The 15,659-nt window shown below is 36.2% G+C and overlaps 2 protein-coding genes across 8 annotated transcripts in view; one reads left to right on the top strand and one right to left on the bottom strand.

The window, feature by feature from the left end:
- RBBP5 (RB binding protein 5, histone lysine methyltransferase complex subunit) overlaps positions 1-15,659 on the top strand; it is a 29,889-nt gene that overhangs the window by 5,399 nt on the left and 8,831 nt on the right. For 5 of the 7 annotated variants that reach the window (XM_081026491.1, XM_081026494.1, XM_081026495.1 and 2 more), the window contains exons 2-10: positions 2,103-2,128; positions 2,990-3,162; positions 9,535-9,675; positions 10,466-10,628; positions 12,158-12,267; positions 13,340-13,459; positions 13,548-13,701; positions 13,798-13,869; positions 14,513-14,630. In XM_081026491.1, coding sequence (XP_080882617.1) covers positions 2,103-2,128; positions 2,990-3,162; positions 9,535-9,675; positions 10,466-10,628; positions 12,158-12,267; positions 13,340-13,459; positions 13,548-13,701; positions 13,798-13,869; positions 14,513-14,630 — 1,077 coding nt within the window. Of the gene's footprint in view, positions 1-1,875; positions 2,129-2,989; positions 3,163-9,534; positions 9,676-10,465; positions 10,629-12,157; positions 12,268-13,339; positions 13,460-13,547; positions 13,702-13,797; positions 13,870-14,512; positions 14,631-15,659 lie in introns of all 7 variants that reach the window. The other 2 variants (XM_081026493.1, XM_081026496.1) reach the window with 1 other exon arrangement.
- LOC308487335 (large ribosomal subunit protein eL37-like) lies at positions 10,999-11,402 on the bottom strand (the record flags this gene model as incomplete). Its single annotated transcript, XM_081025418.1, is given in 3 exon segments — positions 10,999-11,235; positions 11,239-11,258; positions 11,261-11,402. Coding segments are annotated over 3 exon segments (288 nt in total). The 3' UTR covers positions 10,999-11,109.

Below are 15,659 nucleotides of genomic sequence, written 5' to 3'. Positions count from 1 at the left end.
GCTTTAATCCATATGGAATTGCATAAAATGTATTGATTTTTGGAGAAAGTCATTAAGCTTTCCCATTCCAGAATGTAGATTGTCTTTTCATTTGTTTAAATTTTATGGCCTTAACTAAAATGTTATAGTTTTCTTCCTACATATCCGGTGTCTTCCTTATTGCCTTTTTTTGTTAAGGAGGGCTCAGCTCACAGTGGCCCATGCGGGGATTGAACCAGCAACATTGGTGTTACCAGCACCACGTTCTAACCAACTGACTTAACTGGCCGCCCCTTCCTTATTACCTTTTTTCCTTACATATGGCCTTGTGCTCCCATAACCCTGCTTGACAACATTCTTGCAAAAGGCCCTTGAACCAAAGTGTCCCTAACTAGCTTAGTCTTTTTTGTATGTCACTTTCTCTTTATGCGCCTTTAAACTTCTTTATTAACTAGGATGACCCTCAAAAAAAGAAGAAAACAAAAAACACCAAAACAAAAACAAAAATACAGAATTGGGTAATCTGTGTTGAGGGGTAGTCATACATTAAAATGGTCCCTGGATTTTGGATTCTCTCAATCTTAATGTGTGGCTTTCCCTTCTCCCAACACAGCAAGGCACACTCTGTTTCTTCCTGAGTACTTTATATTTTTAGGTTGTGGGTTTTGTTTTGTTTTAAATTTTTAAATAAATAACTCCTTTTTGTTTGTTTCTCAACTATGAATATAGATCTATACTGTTTTTGGAAAGATATATAGAATATATTGTTTAAAAAGCAAGTCACATAATATGTGTAGTATTTTATTTAAGAAACAAATTAAACCATAAGCATATAGAAATACATAAGCATATAGAAATATATGGAAGTCTTTACCTGGGTACTCACCAAGGTGGGTTGCAGGGAGGAAACTATCATTTTTTAATTTACATTATTATATGTATTCAGTAACTTTAAAAAGATTTTTTTTCAAAAAAATCCTATTTGATCTGGTTTCATCATTTCATTCTTTCATAATTAAATGTTATCAGCTAGTACTGTAAGTCTCCTGCACATTAGATAAATCAAGGTAATTACCCTTTGGGCAATTATTTACCTTGAGTTTCATCTTTCTTTTAGATTTCTTAACTGTAGGGCCTGTGTTTTTTTGGGGGGGGAGGGGGTAAGTTTTATGTTTTCACTCTAGTTTTCTATTAGTTTCTATAAAGGACAAATTGTAATAAAATGGTTTTCAGACTTTTTTAAAGCAGTAGACTCCTTTTTTGACTGAAATCTTACTTAGATGCTCTATACATAAAACAACTTTCTTGGACCTGTAGACCTCAGAGTATAGTTCAAAAATCATTGTAATAAAGTCTTTAGAAGTAAATACTGACAAAGTTGACGCTGCTGCTGATGTTAAACTTCTGACAAGCAGGCAGGATCATCATACCATCATCTGGGGCTGAAATGTTTATTAGTACCAATGGATAAATACCAAATTCAATGTAGGAGAAGCATTCAGGGATGATTGTACCAAAATGTTGTTTGCTTAAGAAATTAATATAAAGAATTGTGTGTTTAACCAACTACCAGATTATGTTATAGCCTAAATGCTATTATTAATAGGGGAATAATCACTACTGGTTCACTGCTGTTAATAAGTTTTTAGAGAATAGTTGGGACTTAAGATAATTTGACTAATTTTATTTTTAAAAGTTTGTTGTTTAAAAATAACCATAATACTATTACATATTTATATAAATTAACATATTTTTATGAAAAATAACTATTTTCTAAAAAAAAATATTTAGTGAGAAGAATGACACTATTTTACAAATCTCTGTGATGTTTGCCTAAATCGAAGTTGGCAGAATTCTCACAGCTGCTTCTGCATTCACTCTGTTGTGATATCACAGGTCGTACAGCCTCAGGAGAACTCCTATATAAAGTTAAGAGATAATGAGAGTAAAAAGGCAAGTACCATCTTGGTGTGATAATGAAAATAGGTGTGACCTTCGAGTCCCTGAAAGGGCTCAGTTCAACAGCACACTTTGCAGACCACTGCTATACATCACTCATGAGCTGTGAGATCCCTGGGATGTTGCACATGTTCCATCAACTCTCTTTCTTTGCTTTGTTGCAGAGTCCTTTGGGCAGAATTATCCAGAGGTAAGAGGGGAGTATTGTTGTGATTTTAGGAACATGGTAACTCACTAGCTTTTGTGTTAGAGTGGAAATATATCTTTTGATTCTTTTTTTTTTTTGACAACAGAAACATTAAATGTGATGATACATCTTTTGCTATAATATGGAACTAAATGTTTAATTTTGATCAAGGAGGGGAAAGGCTGGCAATATTGGCTGGAAATGCCACCATAATGTTGTATATCTTATAGTTCATTTATCTTTAAATTAAATAAAGACCTTGAAGGATCACAAACAGTACCATCACCTGTACATAGATTGTGTGCTTTTCTAGTTTCGGTCAATGTTTTTAGATAGTAATAATCAGGATGTATGCTCTAAGTGTGCTTTGCATTTTTAAATGTAAAAATATTTTGTAATACTTGGAATATGTTTCAGTGTAGTCATTATAGTTATTTTAAATGGCTTGATATTAATATAAAATTACTTGACTTTCCTAATGTTACACATGTTAGGCTGTTCCAGGGTTTTTGTTTTAAATTATTTTTTCTTGGGATAAATTCCCAAAACTATGATTACTGGGTAAATAAGAAGACCCTTTTAATGAATCTTATTATATTTTGCCTAATTGCCCTTGAGAGTATGTGTACAAAGTTATAGTGGTAATATACAGGAGTGATCACATCAGTTTCCAAAAATTCTATTAGTTTTTATAAATATTTCTTCATTTTGTCTAGTTTAATAGATGTAAGAACACACAGAGATTGTTTTGATGTACATAATTTAAGTTCAAGAGAAGTGTCATAGGTGATAGAGAACCTTTAAAAAATAATCTGGATACTTGGGTATTATTGTCTATATTCTTGTGTTCATTTTAATTTTTAGGAAGCTGATGGAACTTTGGATTGTATCAGCATGGCCCTGACTTGCACCTTTAACAGGTGGGGTACGCTGCTTGCAGTTGGCTGTAATGATGGCCGAATTGTCATCTGGGATTTTTTGACAAGAGGCATTGCTAAAATAATCAGTGCACACATCCATCCAGTCTGTTCTTTATGGTAAGGAATTTTAATATGTTTAATATGAATTAAATTGGGATGGTGATTGTGTAATTGCCAATCTCATTGTAGATATTTTAGTATTTAGAGTTTGAAGTATTCAGCCATTAGTAATATAATTGCTCATAGCTTATATAGAACTTGAATCCATGCTGTGCTTGAATCTCCTTTGTGATGAGAAATTCAGTGTATCCTCTGGGTCTGTGTCAGGCTACGGCTGAGAATATTTCAATACTGAAAAGAGATATTTACACATCCTAGCCATAGTGATATCTTTGATAATGATCTTTCGTTTAAAATCAAAAATCTTTGTTAGGAGAGAAGCTTGAAAGTCGTCTAGTCCTGCCTAGTCCAGGTTCTTGAAGTCCATCCACTTTAGTTATCACGAGCATGTCCATTCCTTCATTGAGCTTTCTATGTTACTAAGGCTTTCTATCAAATACGCATATATTGATCTGAACTCTGGTTATATACATATTCCCGTCGATTTCTTTCTTACTATCTGAGAATATTTACTTCAGAAAATTTTATTTTGGAGCAGCACTTCTTTGAAATGAACTGGAGCCAAAAAAAGCACCTAACCAGATCTAGATTTATTAAGCTGTAGCATACTTCCTCTGTCTAGGTAGAAGCGTCCACTGGATTATAAAGTACTGGATTGGGAAGAGGCCTGAATCCCAGTCTAGGTTTGGCCATTAATGAATTTTAATGAATTGGCGGCTTTGGCCAAAACCTTTCTTTAATATGCAAAATTAGAGCACCAGCCTGAATGATCTCTTAGGTCCCTTCTAGCTCCTTTGCATTTAATTTTTTTTATTGTTATGCTTTTGCAATAAAGATTTAAACGGATACATATATTTTTAGCAGCTTTATTATGATGTATATAATTCATATACTATAAAATTCACACAGCTAAAGTGTACAATTCACTGGTTTATATACATTCACACAGTTGTACAGCTGTCATCACAATCTAATTTTAGAACTCCTACCTATTAAAATATGCGTATATTTTTATTATAAAATAGTATATAATCATTTACAAAATTATGGAAAATAACGCATAGTAGAAAGAACTAATATCTCCCATAGTTCCATTACCTAGATATTACTACTATAACAATTTTGATGTTTCTAAGCAGAGTTTGTAATTGTGCTGTATTCTGTTTTATTTTTTTCTTCCCCAACACTGACCAGACATTTTCCGGCTTGCATAGGCTTTAAAAACTTTTTTATGGGTATATATCTTCTGACAGATAAACCACAGTTTACTTAACCCTTTTTGTTTTGTTTCTCTTCTACATAATCTTTAGTGAATGTCTTTGTGCATAGAGTTTTTCTCTCATGTATTTATTCATTGAAACATTGAATATAAATTATATTTCGGGTTCTGTAGGCATTGGGCACACACACAAAAAAGTTCTCTAATCAAGGAGAACTTCTTGATTAGAAGGAGGAGGTGTATATGCATACAGGTGCATGTACTAAAGCGCCATAGGTCCTGTACAAGAACTGTGTTTGAGATTTAGTGGAATATATATATGTGTGTACATATATGTATATATATCTGATATATATGTATATGTATCTGGGGGTGCCAAAAAAATGTATACAAGTGGACACTTTGGTCAACGTTGCTCAAGCAGTAGTTCACCGTAATCAGAAGTGTCTGGACGCTGATGGTAACCACTTTGAGCACCTCTTGTAATTGCAGAAGTCAAACGTGACTTGTATTCATCTTTTGTTATTGGTATATAGTGAGTATTACAATTTTAATACCGTTTTTTCCTTTCTTAAAATGTGTTTATATTTTTGGCACTATATATATATTTATATATATAGTATTACATATATGTATATATATAGTATATATAGTATGTATATGTAGTATATATATATATGTATATATATAGTATTGCATGGTATATAGGCATCATAATTATTTAACTGTCCCCTAATTTATGGTATATATGAATATAGTTATACATTATAATTAGTAGTTACATGCATTTTGTGGGGTTTTTAAAATTCAGCCTCCTTTGGAGTATAACTTTATTATTTTATTTGTTGTGTAATATTTGAACATAAAGTTTCACCAAGAGAAGATTTGGGTAGGTGTGATAGCTGTCTTAACTATTAAAGAGCTAACATGTACAAGACAGAAAAATTGGCTCAAGGCGTAGAAGCAGGACTAGTAGGTAATAGGGAAACCAATGTTAGCTTAGTATAGAGGAGAGCTCCCAAGCAAAAGTGCCCAGGGATGGATGGACTGCTCAGGAAAAAATTTATCAGTGATATTGTCCCTGCTTGTGCTTGCTGCCCTCTTCTTGGGGATGCTACAGAAGGAATTCAACACTGGATGGAGGCCATAGGTAGAACTGAATGATCTTTAAGATTCTAAGACATACTATAAGTAAAGACCCATCTGTCTTTTGGAAAGAAATAAAATTGTCAGATATGAGAAGGTACGATAATCTCTAATTCTTGAGTTTATGGAATTTGGAATTGAAGGATTATTATTTTTAATGGTAGAACCCCTCTTAGTTTTTACCTGTTTATAATTTAATTTTTAAAATTAGATTTCCTTCTAATACAACAGAAATACAATCGTGCTGTGAAAGCCAAAAGTATTATAGTACAGAAGTGTTTAAAGAAAAAAAATGGAATTATAGCTAACATTCAGTTCTGTAGTAAAATTGTGATAAAAAGCTTATAAAAAGAGCAACGAAAGCAGTCCCTTGTTTCTTTCCACTGCCAATATCGTCCCATTCTTAGTGTGCATTCATTTTTTTGTTTCTTTTCATACTTAGTTTCGTATTTCTAAATAACATATGTATGTCACTTTTTCTTGGTTTGTGAATTTCAGAAATTATCCATGGATTTCCTGTTACAATGTTTGAGTTTTAGCTCACCCTCTTAACCTCCCAATATCCACTGAAATTGGGTGGTCTGCTGGCTTTTTTGTTGTGAAATCTCAAGTTACAGCAGCTGTAGGCCTCTTTTTTAGGTATACATTCTCTAAAAGGATCCTCTAATTGCCTTTCTTAGGGGTAAGCTTGACTGCAAGTGTTCTAGACCTGGTGGAAGAGAAGCACCAGAATCCTTTTGTGTGCAGACTTGAATTTAATCACTGCATATTCACTTCCTCATTTTACCCCTGACTTCCTTTGTCCCTCTAGTCCTGAGTCTAAGAATACATTTATCTTGTCTCTGACACAAATAATTGCTAATGTTTTTGTTTGTTTGTTTTTATTGGGGAATATTGAGGAACAGTGTGTTTCTCCAGGGCCCATCAGCTCCAAGTCATTGTCCATCAATCTAGTTGTGGAGGGCGCAGCTCAGCTCCAAGTCCAGTTGCCATTTTCAATTTTAGTTGCAGGGGGCGTAGCCCACCATCCCATGCGGGAATTGAACCAACAACTCTGTTGTTGAGAGCTCGCGCTCTAACCAACTGAGCCATCCAGCTGCTGTTGGCTAATATTTTTTGAGTACTCACTGTGTGCCAGGCACTGGGTTAAGAATTTTATATGTATGAATTTTAATTCTCTCAATAGTCTTCTGTGGGTAGATACTATTGTTATTCCCATGTCATAGGTGAGGAAATTGAAGCTTGGAAAAGTTATATAACTTGTTGAAGATCAGACTGCTAGAAGGTGGTAATGTCTAGGCCTCAGCGTAAATCTGACTCAGGAGCCTGCATTTTTGACCATGGAGGTATGTCGGCTGCCGAGTTCCTCAATAGCAACTCCTCTTTGTTGCAAAGTTTGGATAAATACTGGTTTGGGGTTTCTTTTTTTGTTTCTTCTGTTTTTCATTTCTCTGTTTTCTTTTTCCTGCCTTCATGTGGGTTTCTTGAACAGCTTTTAGAACTCCATGTTGATTTATCTATAGTATTTTAGGGGATATTTCTTTGTATAGCTGGTTAGTGGTTATCAGGTATTACATTGTATATACAAAGCTTATCACAGTCTACTGGTGTTGACATTTTATCAACTCAAGTGAAGTGTAGAAACCTTACCTCTCTTTACTCTCTTTGGTTTATAAATGTAATTGTCACAAATATTTCTTCTGTATATACTGAGACTCACATAAGACAGCATTGTAAGTTTTGCTTCATATGACAAAACTCAAGAAGAGAAAAAAGTCTGTATTATTTATAGATATTTGTACTCTCTTCATTGTTCTTCCTGATGGTCTAAGATTTCTTCTTTCATTTCCTTTCCATTTAGAGAACTTCCTTGAGCCATTCTTTTAGGGTAGGTCTGTTGGCAACAAATGTCTTGATTTACCTCTTTGTTCCTGAATATAAAATTTGGGTTGACAGTTATATTTTTTCAGCACTTGAAAAATGTGCCATTTCCTTTTTTTTTTTTTTTTTTTTACGATTTTTTTATTGGGGAAGGGGTACAGGACTTTACTGGGGAACGGTGTGTACTTCCAGGACTTTATTCCAAGTCAAGTTGTTGTCCTTTCAGTCTTAGTTGTGGAGGGCGCAGCTCAGCTCCAGGTCCAGTTGCCATTGCTAGTTGCAGGGGGCGTAGCCCACCATCCCTTGCGGGAGTCGAATCGGCAACCTTGTGGTTGAGAGGACGTGCTCCTACCAACTGAGCCATCCGGGAGCTTAGCTGCAGCTCAGCTCAAGGTGCCGTGTTCAATCTTAGTTGCAGGGGGCAGAGCCCACCATCCCTTGCAGGACTCGAGGAGTTGAACCGGCAACCTTGTGGTTGAGAGCCCACTGGCCCATGTGGGAATTGAACTGGCAGCCTTCGGAGTTAGGAGCATGGAGCTCTAACCGCCTGAGCCACTGGGCCAGCCCTCATCTCTGAGTTTTTAATTTTAGTTATTGTATTTTTCAGTTCTAAAATGCCCATTTTAGTTCTTATTTCTTTGCTGCGACTTTCTGGATTTTTCTTTAATTTTTTAATCAAAATTTATAGGGGTGACATTGGTCAGACTTTCTAGTTTTTACATTTGTTTCAAGCATGTTTGCAATTGCTCATTGAAACATTTTTATGATGACTGCATTAAAAGCCTTGTCAGATAATTCTAACAACTATGTCATCTCTGTTAGTATCTGTTGATTATCTTTTCTTATTCAAGTTATTTTCTTTTTCCTTGGGTTGATAGTGATTTTCAGTCAAAACTTGGGCATTTTGGGTATTGTGTTGTAAGACTGTAGCGTTTATTTATTATTTAAATCATCTGTTTTAGCAGGCCTCCTGTGATACTGTACCAGGGAGAAGGGAGGGCGCCATCTTGTTATTGCTGTGGGTTAGAAGTCCAAGTTTCTAACTTGGCTTCATTACACTTGGTGGGGTTGGAAGGTCTGGCTCCCCACTTGGCCTTCTAGGCTGATACCAGCCTGTCTGGGAAAGCTAGCAGTGCCTTGTCCTTGCTCCCCTTGTGGCCTCCACTAATACTGTGGTGGGGGTCCTCATTAACCACCTGGTGGGTAAGAAAGTCAGGCTCCCCTCCGAGCTTTCTCTGACACCAGTTAGCAAGGAAGGGTGCCTTACTATGACTGGGCAAGAGTGATAGTCTAGACTCTGTCTAGACCTTATTGACTGGGATGGAGGTGGGGTTGCAGTTTTTCCTGTGGTGGTTGCTGGAGTAGAGTGATTATTGCCTAAATGTTTTCTGTCTGTCTGGTTTGTCCTTTCTTGGTCCTTCGGCCAGAGAAAGCAGTCTCTTCTTGAGGCTTTTTGTGTATGTGCCAATGGTGTTACTGTGTTATTGGCTTTTCCATCACCCTGTCTGGGACATAGGAAGCAAAAAGAACATCCAAGGAACACACTATTATGTCATTTCTCTTATTCTACAGTCTCGAGCCAGTTGTCTCCTCTCTGCCTTTCAGTCTTTTGGGGTTTGTTTTATGTATAATGTCCAGGATTCTTAGCTGTACTTAGCAGGAGGAATTAATTCGTTTCTTAATTATTTTAAATAACAGATTCTGATCTTTATTATTTTGTTAATGCCGTGAAGGTGCTACTTCAGGGACAACCTCAGAAAGTTGAGATACTCCCTCCCCGCTCCCTAGGGAAAAAACTTTGTTCGTTGTGACTTCAACACTTAAGGACTCGCTGATTGTAGACTCTTCTAACATGTTTGAGTCTGTCCTTTCACAGAGCCACTTGTAGTGTGGTCTTGAGCTATTAAGAGCTTCTGTTACTAGATCCAAAAATATCATGAAAACATTCTTATTGCTTAGGTGGGAAAGCTTGGTGTGAATTTGAGTATATGTTAAGAAAAAAAAAAAAAGAAATATTGTTGACCCAAGCAGTTAGGACAATATGTATGACTCATGCATTTTTGTGCAGAAGAGTGGTACTTTACCTTAGAATATAGGCTAAGTTACCCTTTTTTTCTTCTCAGCTGGAGTCGAGATGGTCATAAGCTCGTGAGTGCTTCCACTGATAACATAGTGTCACAGTGGGACGTTCTTTCAGGCGACTGCGACCAGAGGTTTCGATTCCCTTCACCCATCTTAAAAGTCCAGTATCATCCACGAGATCAGTATGTTTAATCTGAGCTATTCTTTCCTGGGGTGGGATCTAATTCTATATGGGTTAGCTCCAGGCTCGGGACAATTTCGGTTTGAGGTTTTTGGAGGCAAATACACACATCTCTAAACCTTCCACGTAAAAAAATCTTTCTGTCCAGGTTGGCTCTACGGTACAGATTTTAAGGAAAGTATTATATAATTAAAAACTGGCTAAAATTAAGACCTTGGAAGTGGGCAAAAGTAGGAATAAGTATAATGACTGGTCCTTGATCTGGAGCTTTTCCTCCCTGACTATTTGAATTTCTTTAGTAGAAGGGAAATCATTCAATATTAAAACTGCATTTAAGAAAAAGAGCTACCCATCATTCCATTCCCCAGACATAACATGTCTACATTTCTCTGGGTTCTCTTTTAGTCAAGTTCTCTTTATGTATAAAGTTTATTATGTAGTGCTTTATAGCTCACAAAACACGAATATGCATCTTACATACGTATATAGGTATGTATTTTTTACATGGTTTTAATCAGCATTTTTCTTTTTTATGTTATTTCATACATATTTTACTGGTTTGCTACATGTTTATTTGTAATGATTACATTTTATTTGTCAAGGTAGGCTCCCATAACTTTTCTCAGTTATTTCTGTATTATTAGACATTTAGATTTTTAGGCTTTTTCACTATTTTTGCTTGAGCTGGAAGCATTGATGAGGATAGTGGATAGTGATGAGGGAAAACGGCAAGAGAATCAGCCTTCTGATACCAAAGCAACAGCCAATGTACTATTCATATTTTTAAACAGGAACAAGGTTCTCGTGTGTCCCATGAAATCTGCTCCTGTCATGTTGACCCTTTCAGATTCCAAACATGTTGTTTTGCCAGTAGACGACGACTCTGACTTGAATGTGGTTGCATCTTTTGATAGACGAGGGGAATATATCTACACAGGAAATGCGAAAGGCAAGGTAAGCCTAGAAGCTGGTGAAGTAAGCCTTGCTCAGCCTTGCATGGGCTCATTCCCTGTGTACTTGTGCTTCTTCCTTTGAAATTTCTCTTACCCCTGCACTAAGCATACCTCCTACCTGTGGCAAATGCAGCCTGTTTTCCTCTCATGCTTAATAATATTCTGTTCTTTGGATTTAGGGTGGTCAGAGATTATGTGGCCTAGAAAAAGACGGAAGGGCTTTTACTGGATGCTACTAATAAAGAGCCATTACTAAATTATAAAATTTAAAAGTTATAAAATGGAATACTGCTGATGAAAATGCCTAGTTCTGTAAATATTGTGTAATTCAGGCCAGCTTAGTCTATGGTTTTGTGGAGTAAGAAGTCAAGTTAGGTGAGCTTCAAGGTCCCTGTTAAGCTTAGAGTTTGTAATTCGATAGGCATCTTTTTTTTTTAATTTTAAAATCAAAACATGTATTGCACAACTAATCGTTGAAATCCTTAAGAAGAACTGGATGCTGCAGCAGCTGCCCTCTTGGGTTTCGGTGCTGTTCCTTCACGGGATCCATGCCTGAGTCTGCCGTGTACAATATTTAGCTGCCTCATCCGACCAGTGCCAGTGGCATTTCATCTTTTAGCCTTAGCACTCAGTTACACTTTCTCTTCCGCTTGGCAGGGTAGCCACACTTGCCACAGGTAGACTTCTGAAGGTAGTAGGCCTTAGAGCCACAGGGGCGGCATAACGTGTGTGTCTTATTGTGACGCTTTCCGAACGATGACGTGCCCTTTGTCATTGTGCTTCTGCTGCTGAGACCTCTGATAGGCACCTTGACTTTTTTTTTTTTTGACTGGGCACATGTGCTAGTATAATTTCATGCCTATTTTAGAGAGTGGCAATTTTTCTAAATTGTGGTAAAAAGCATATACAATACAACATAAAATTTACCATATTAACCATTAAGTGTACAGTGGCACTAGGTATATTCAGTGTTATACAAATCACGACCACATATCTGTAGAAGTCTACATCTTGCAGAACTGAAACTGTACTCATTAAACAATAACTCCCTATTTCCTCCTTCCTGCCAGCCCCTATCAGCCATCCTGCCTCTAAATTTGGCCGCTCTAGGTACCTCATATAAGTGGACTCACACAGTATTTGTCTTTTTCTGTCTGGTTTATTTCACTTAGCATAATGTCCTTAAGATTCATCTGTGCTCACCATGTGCCAGAATTTCCCTCCCTTTTAAGGCTAAATAATATTCCATTTTATGTATTACTGCATTTTGTTTATTCATCTGTTGATGAAAACTTGGGTTGCTTCCACTTTTTGATTATTGTGAATAACACTAAGCATTGTATTTTAAGAATAGATTAAGACACTGTTGTTTATTTGAAGAGATGAAGGGCAATACCAATTAATCAGGTTGAATACATGGGAATAGAGATATTTATATTTTTACCCAGTCTCTGCCCACTTTTAGAAACAAGCCAGATCTAATTAAGTTATCAGAATACTTACTTTTTTTCTCTCTCTTTTAAACTTTAGATTTTGGTCCTAAAAACAGATTCTCAGGATCTTGTTGCTTCCTTCAGAGTAACAACTGGAACAAGCAATACCACGGCCATTAAGTCAATAGAATTTGCCCGGAAGGGGAGGTGAGACCTTATATTTTTAGGGACAGTTTTAAAATTGAGTGGAATGCAAAAATACATTCAGATTCACAGTTTCTGTCTATATTCTACTTAAAATTTTTTAAAAGTTTACTTAAAAAATAGTTATTGGAAACTGTTAATATCTGGTTCTTAAATGCATAAAATTTACTGCATTGAACCAGCATTCAAATCTTCTTTATCTGGAAGTTATCAGGCAGTTCCTTTACAGAAAGGATATCTGAGAGGTAAGTATGTGCTTAGAGCTCAAATGCCTGGCATGTGGGTAACACTGGATAAAGCTTAGCTATTGTTATAATCAGAATCGATGTCACAGAATTTACATAGTAACTGAACATATATTTTACTCACATAAAACCGATTTAGCCTTTTATTTTCAGATGTTTTTCTGTTGGTTACCGAGCTAGAAGTAAGACAGCAACAAAAACATGAAGAGGTTGTCAGTAAGAGAGGTAACAGTCACCTTCTTTTGTATAGAAACACATGCGTAGGGGACATTCATACTCAAAATTTTCTTTAATTAGGAAAGTTGAGTCAGTGAAGTCTGGAGGAAGGTGATGAAATAACTTATTTCAGACAGATTTCCAGTGTAATTATAGTAAAAAGTTGAACACTTTAAAATGAAATGGTTTATGAACTCATTAAGAGACTATATGATGTATAAAATGGTCCAGAGAAATGAAGTATTTACTGAATGCTTGTGAATTCAGTAAGCTGGTTTGAATTTTGAAGTCTTGGATCTCAATCAAATACTGATGGTAAGTTTGTTAGTTTGCACATACAGGTTCAAGGATACACAGGAAGTATAAAATATATTCTCATTTCAAATTAAATTTTGCTTGGAATGTGACAAGTGGACACATAAGTATTTGAGTCTATTACTTAGATCTTTACTCAGTCTCTCCCCAGTTGTTTTATAGTTGTTTTATGATACTGTTCTATGATACTGTTGTTATAGTTGTTTTATGATACTGTTCTGAGTAACAGGTAGTGATAGAAAATGTTAATGGAAACAGATTTCTGACCTTTGGGGTTGATATTTTTCTCCTTTCTGTAGTTGCTTTTTAATTAACACAGCAGATCGAATAATCAGAGTTTATGATGGCAGAGAAATCTTAACCTGTGGAAGAGATGGAGAGCCTGAACCCATGCAAAAATTACAGGACTTGGTAAATAGGTGTGTATCACAACCCAGAAGAATATGTGATTAGTTCATGACCTGGGCTCAGGTTCTAGTTCTCCTTGGGTGCTTTCTTTGTCCTAAGGACCCCGTGGAAGAAATGCTGTTTCTCTGGGGATGGGGAGTACATAGTAGCAGGTTCAGCTCGGCAGCACGCCTTGTACATCTGGGAGAAGAGCATAGGCAACCTGGTGAAGATTCTCCACGGGACGAGAGGAGAACTCCTCTTGGATGTAGCTGTGAGTAGATTGAGAGGTTGCTTTTGTTACTTACATAATACAGAACATTTTGGATCTGTTCTTAGAACTCATTTTTCTTTCCTTCATTAAATTTAGTGGCATCCTGTTCGACCCATCATAGCTTCCATTTCTAGTGGAGTGGTGTCTATCTGGGCACAAAATCAAGTAGTAAGTATTTTTCTAGTTTAATTGCTTTAAAACTAGATACCCTTTCTTTTTATCAGAGAATTTTACAAATAGTAAGCTATAGATTACCTCATATACTTTCTTTTGCATATGATTCTTACAACCTGATTAAATAGGTTTAGTGCATCTACCTTTGCTTTATATTGATGAGGTGGTCTTGGGCCAAAGCCGATTTATTAGCTCTCTTTTCCAGTAAAAAAGTCTAGTGGGCTTTTAGTTACATTTTTCTGTTTCTTATCTGACTGAGATAGATTTTCTTTTGCTTTTCTTACTTTTAGCTTAGTTTCTGTTTTACATCTTGGTTTTATTTTGAACACCTTTAATTATGTGTGTAATCAGTGTATTCATAGGAAAATGTAACTCAGAATTACATCTTTAAAAGATTGAAGATGACAGTTATTTATGAAAGAACTATAGTTAATAACTTGAAATGTTTAAAATAGGAAATACCTTAAGATATAGATACCTATAAGATACCTAATTTTTATTATCCGCCAAATTTGATCTCAGAATTCTGAGTTACTTTCATGTTCAAATGTTTCATTTGTATCATTAATGTCTAGATTATAGACTGTTGTTTTCTCAAATGTTTAAGTAGTAATATATATTTTGTTTTTGTGGCCAGGAAAATTGGAGTGCCTTTGCACCAGACTTCAAAGAGTTGGATGAAAATGTAGAGTATGAGGAAAGGGAATCAGAGTTTGACATTGAAGATGAAGATAAGAGTGAGCCTGAGCAGACAGGTAATATTTCTCAATTGCAGATAGTATTTCCCAAAGGAGAAATGATCGCTTTGTTCATTATTCATTCTTAATTTGTGTTGGAAATTTATTTCATCACTTCATCTGAAATGTCACTTTTTTCTTACTAAGGCATTGCGTAAATTATTACTATGGCTCAACAGCTCTCAACATTTCACTTTGTATTTCCTGATTAATTGCAGATGGTTAAATGAGGGTTTACCTGCAGCACTTAGAGCACCCACACATGCTGGGTGCTCAGCTGTGTCATGTGCTGTCACTCCTTTGTCAGTAAGGTGAAGGTACAGAGCATGGGCTGTGGAGTCAGACTGCCTTGGGCAAAATACTTACTCTTTAAACCTGAATGTCCTCATCTGTATAGTAATAATGACAATAATAGAACCTGCCTTTGAGGGTTGTGGGGAATGCATGAGATAACTCCCATAAAGCATTCAGTTGTGCCTGGTGTGATAAGGCATTTAGATGTTAATTCCTGTTATCATCGTGATCACTGATACTATCTCTTGTCTTCTGAACTTCTTGATAGGAAGCTCCTTGAGAATAAAGATTTGTCTTTTTATCCCTATGGTGTCTAACACAGGGCTTTCTATCTAATAGAGCTTAGAGTGTGTGAATGCTCAGTCTGCCCAGTTGGCACTGTCAGTAATGAATGCCACAGATGATTGACTGTGTTGGGCCCCTTGATGGAAGGAATCGGAACTGGGATTGAGGTTGGTTCTTTCTAGCTTGAAAGTGCTGGTCCCCATTTTGTGATACTAAATAATTTGGTGGCTCATGTGTTTTAGGAGGCCCACCAGGGATGTAGCATGTTCTGGACTGTGTTGGTATTATTGGATTATTTTCCATGAAGCCGTCGCAGACTTTCACATAAGTGTTCCTTCTTTCATCTTAGCACGTTGCACATACCTTTACTGTAGCACTTACTGTGTTGAATTGAAATGATCCATTTATGTCTGTCTCCCCAGTTAGACTGTGAAGCTTCTACTGAAGACCTGTTCCCAACTTTCTTGG

The sequence above is a fragment of the Rhinolophus hipposideros genome, assembly GCF_964194185.1.
Source record: "Rhinolophus hipposideros genome assembly, chromosome: 19".
Lineage (NCBI taxonomy): Eukaryota > Metazoa > Chordata > Mammalia > Chiroptera > Rhinolophidae > Rhinolophus > Rhinolophus hipposideros.
This window is presented reverse-complemented; position numbering and strand designations above follow the sequence as displayed.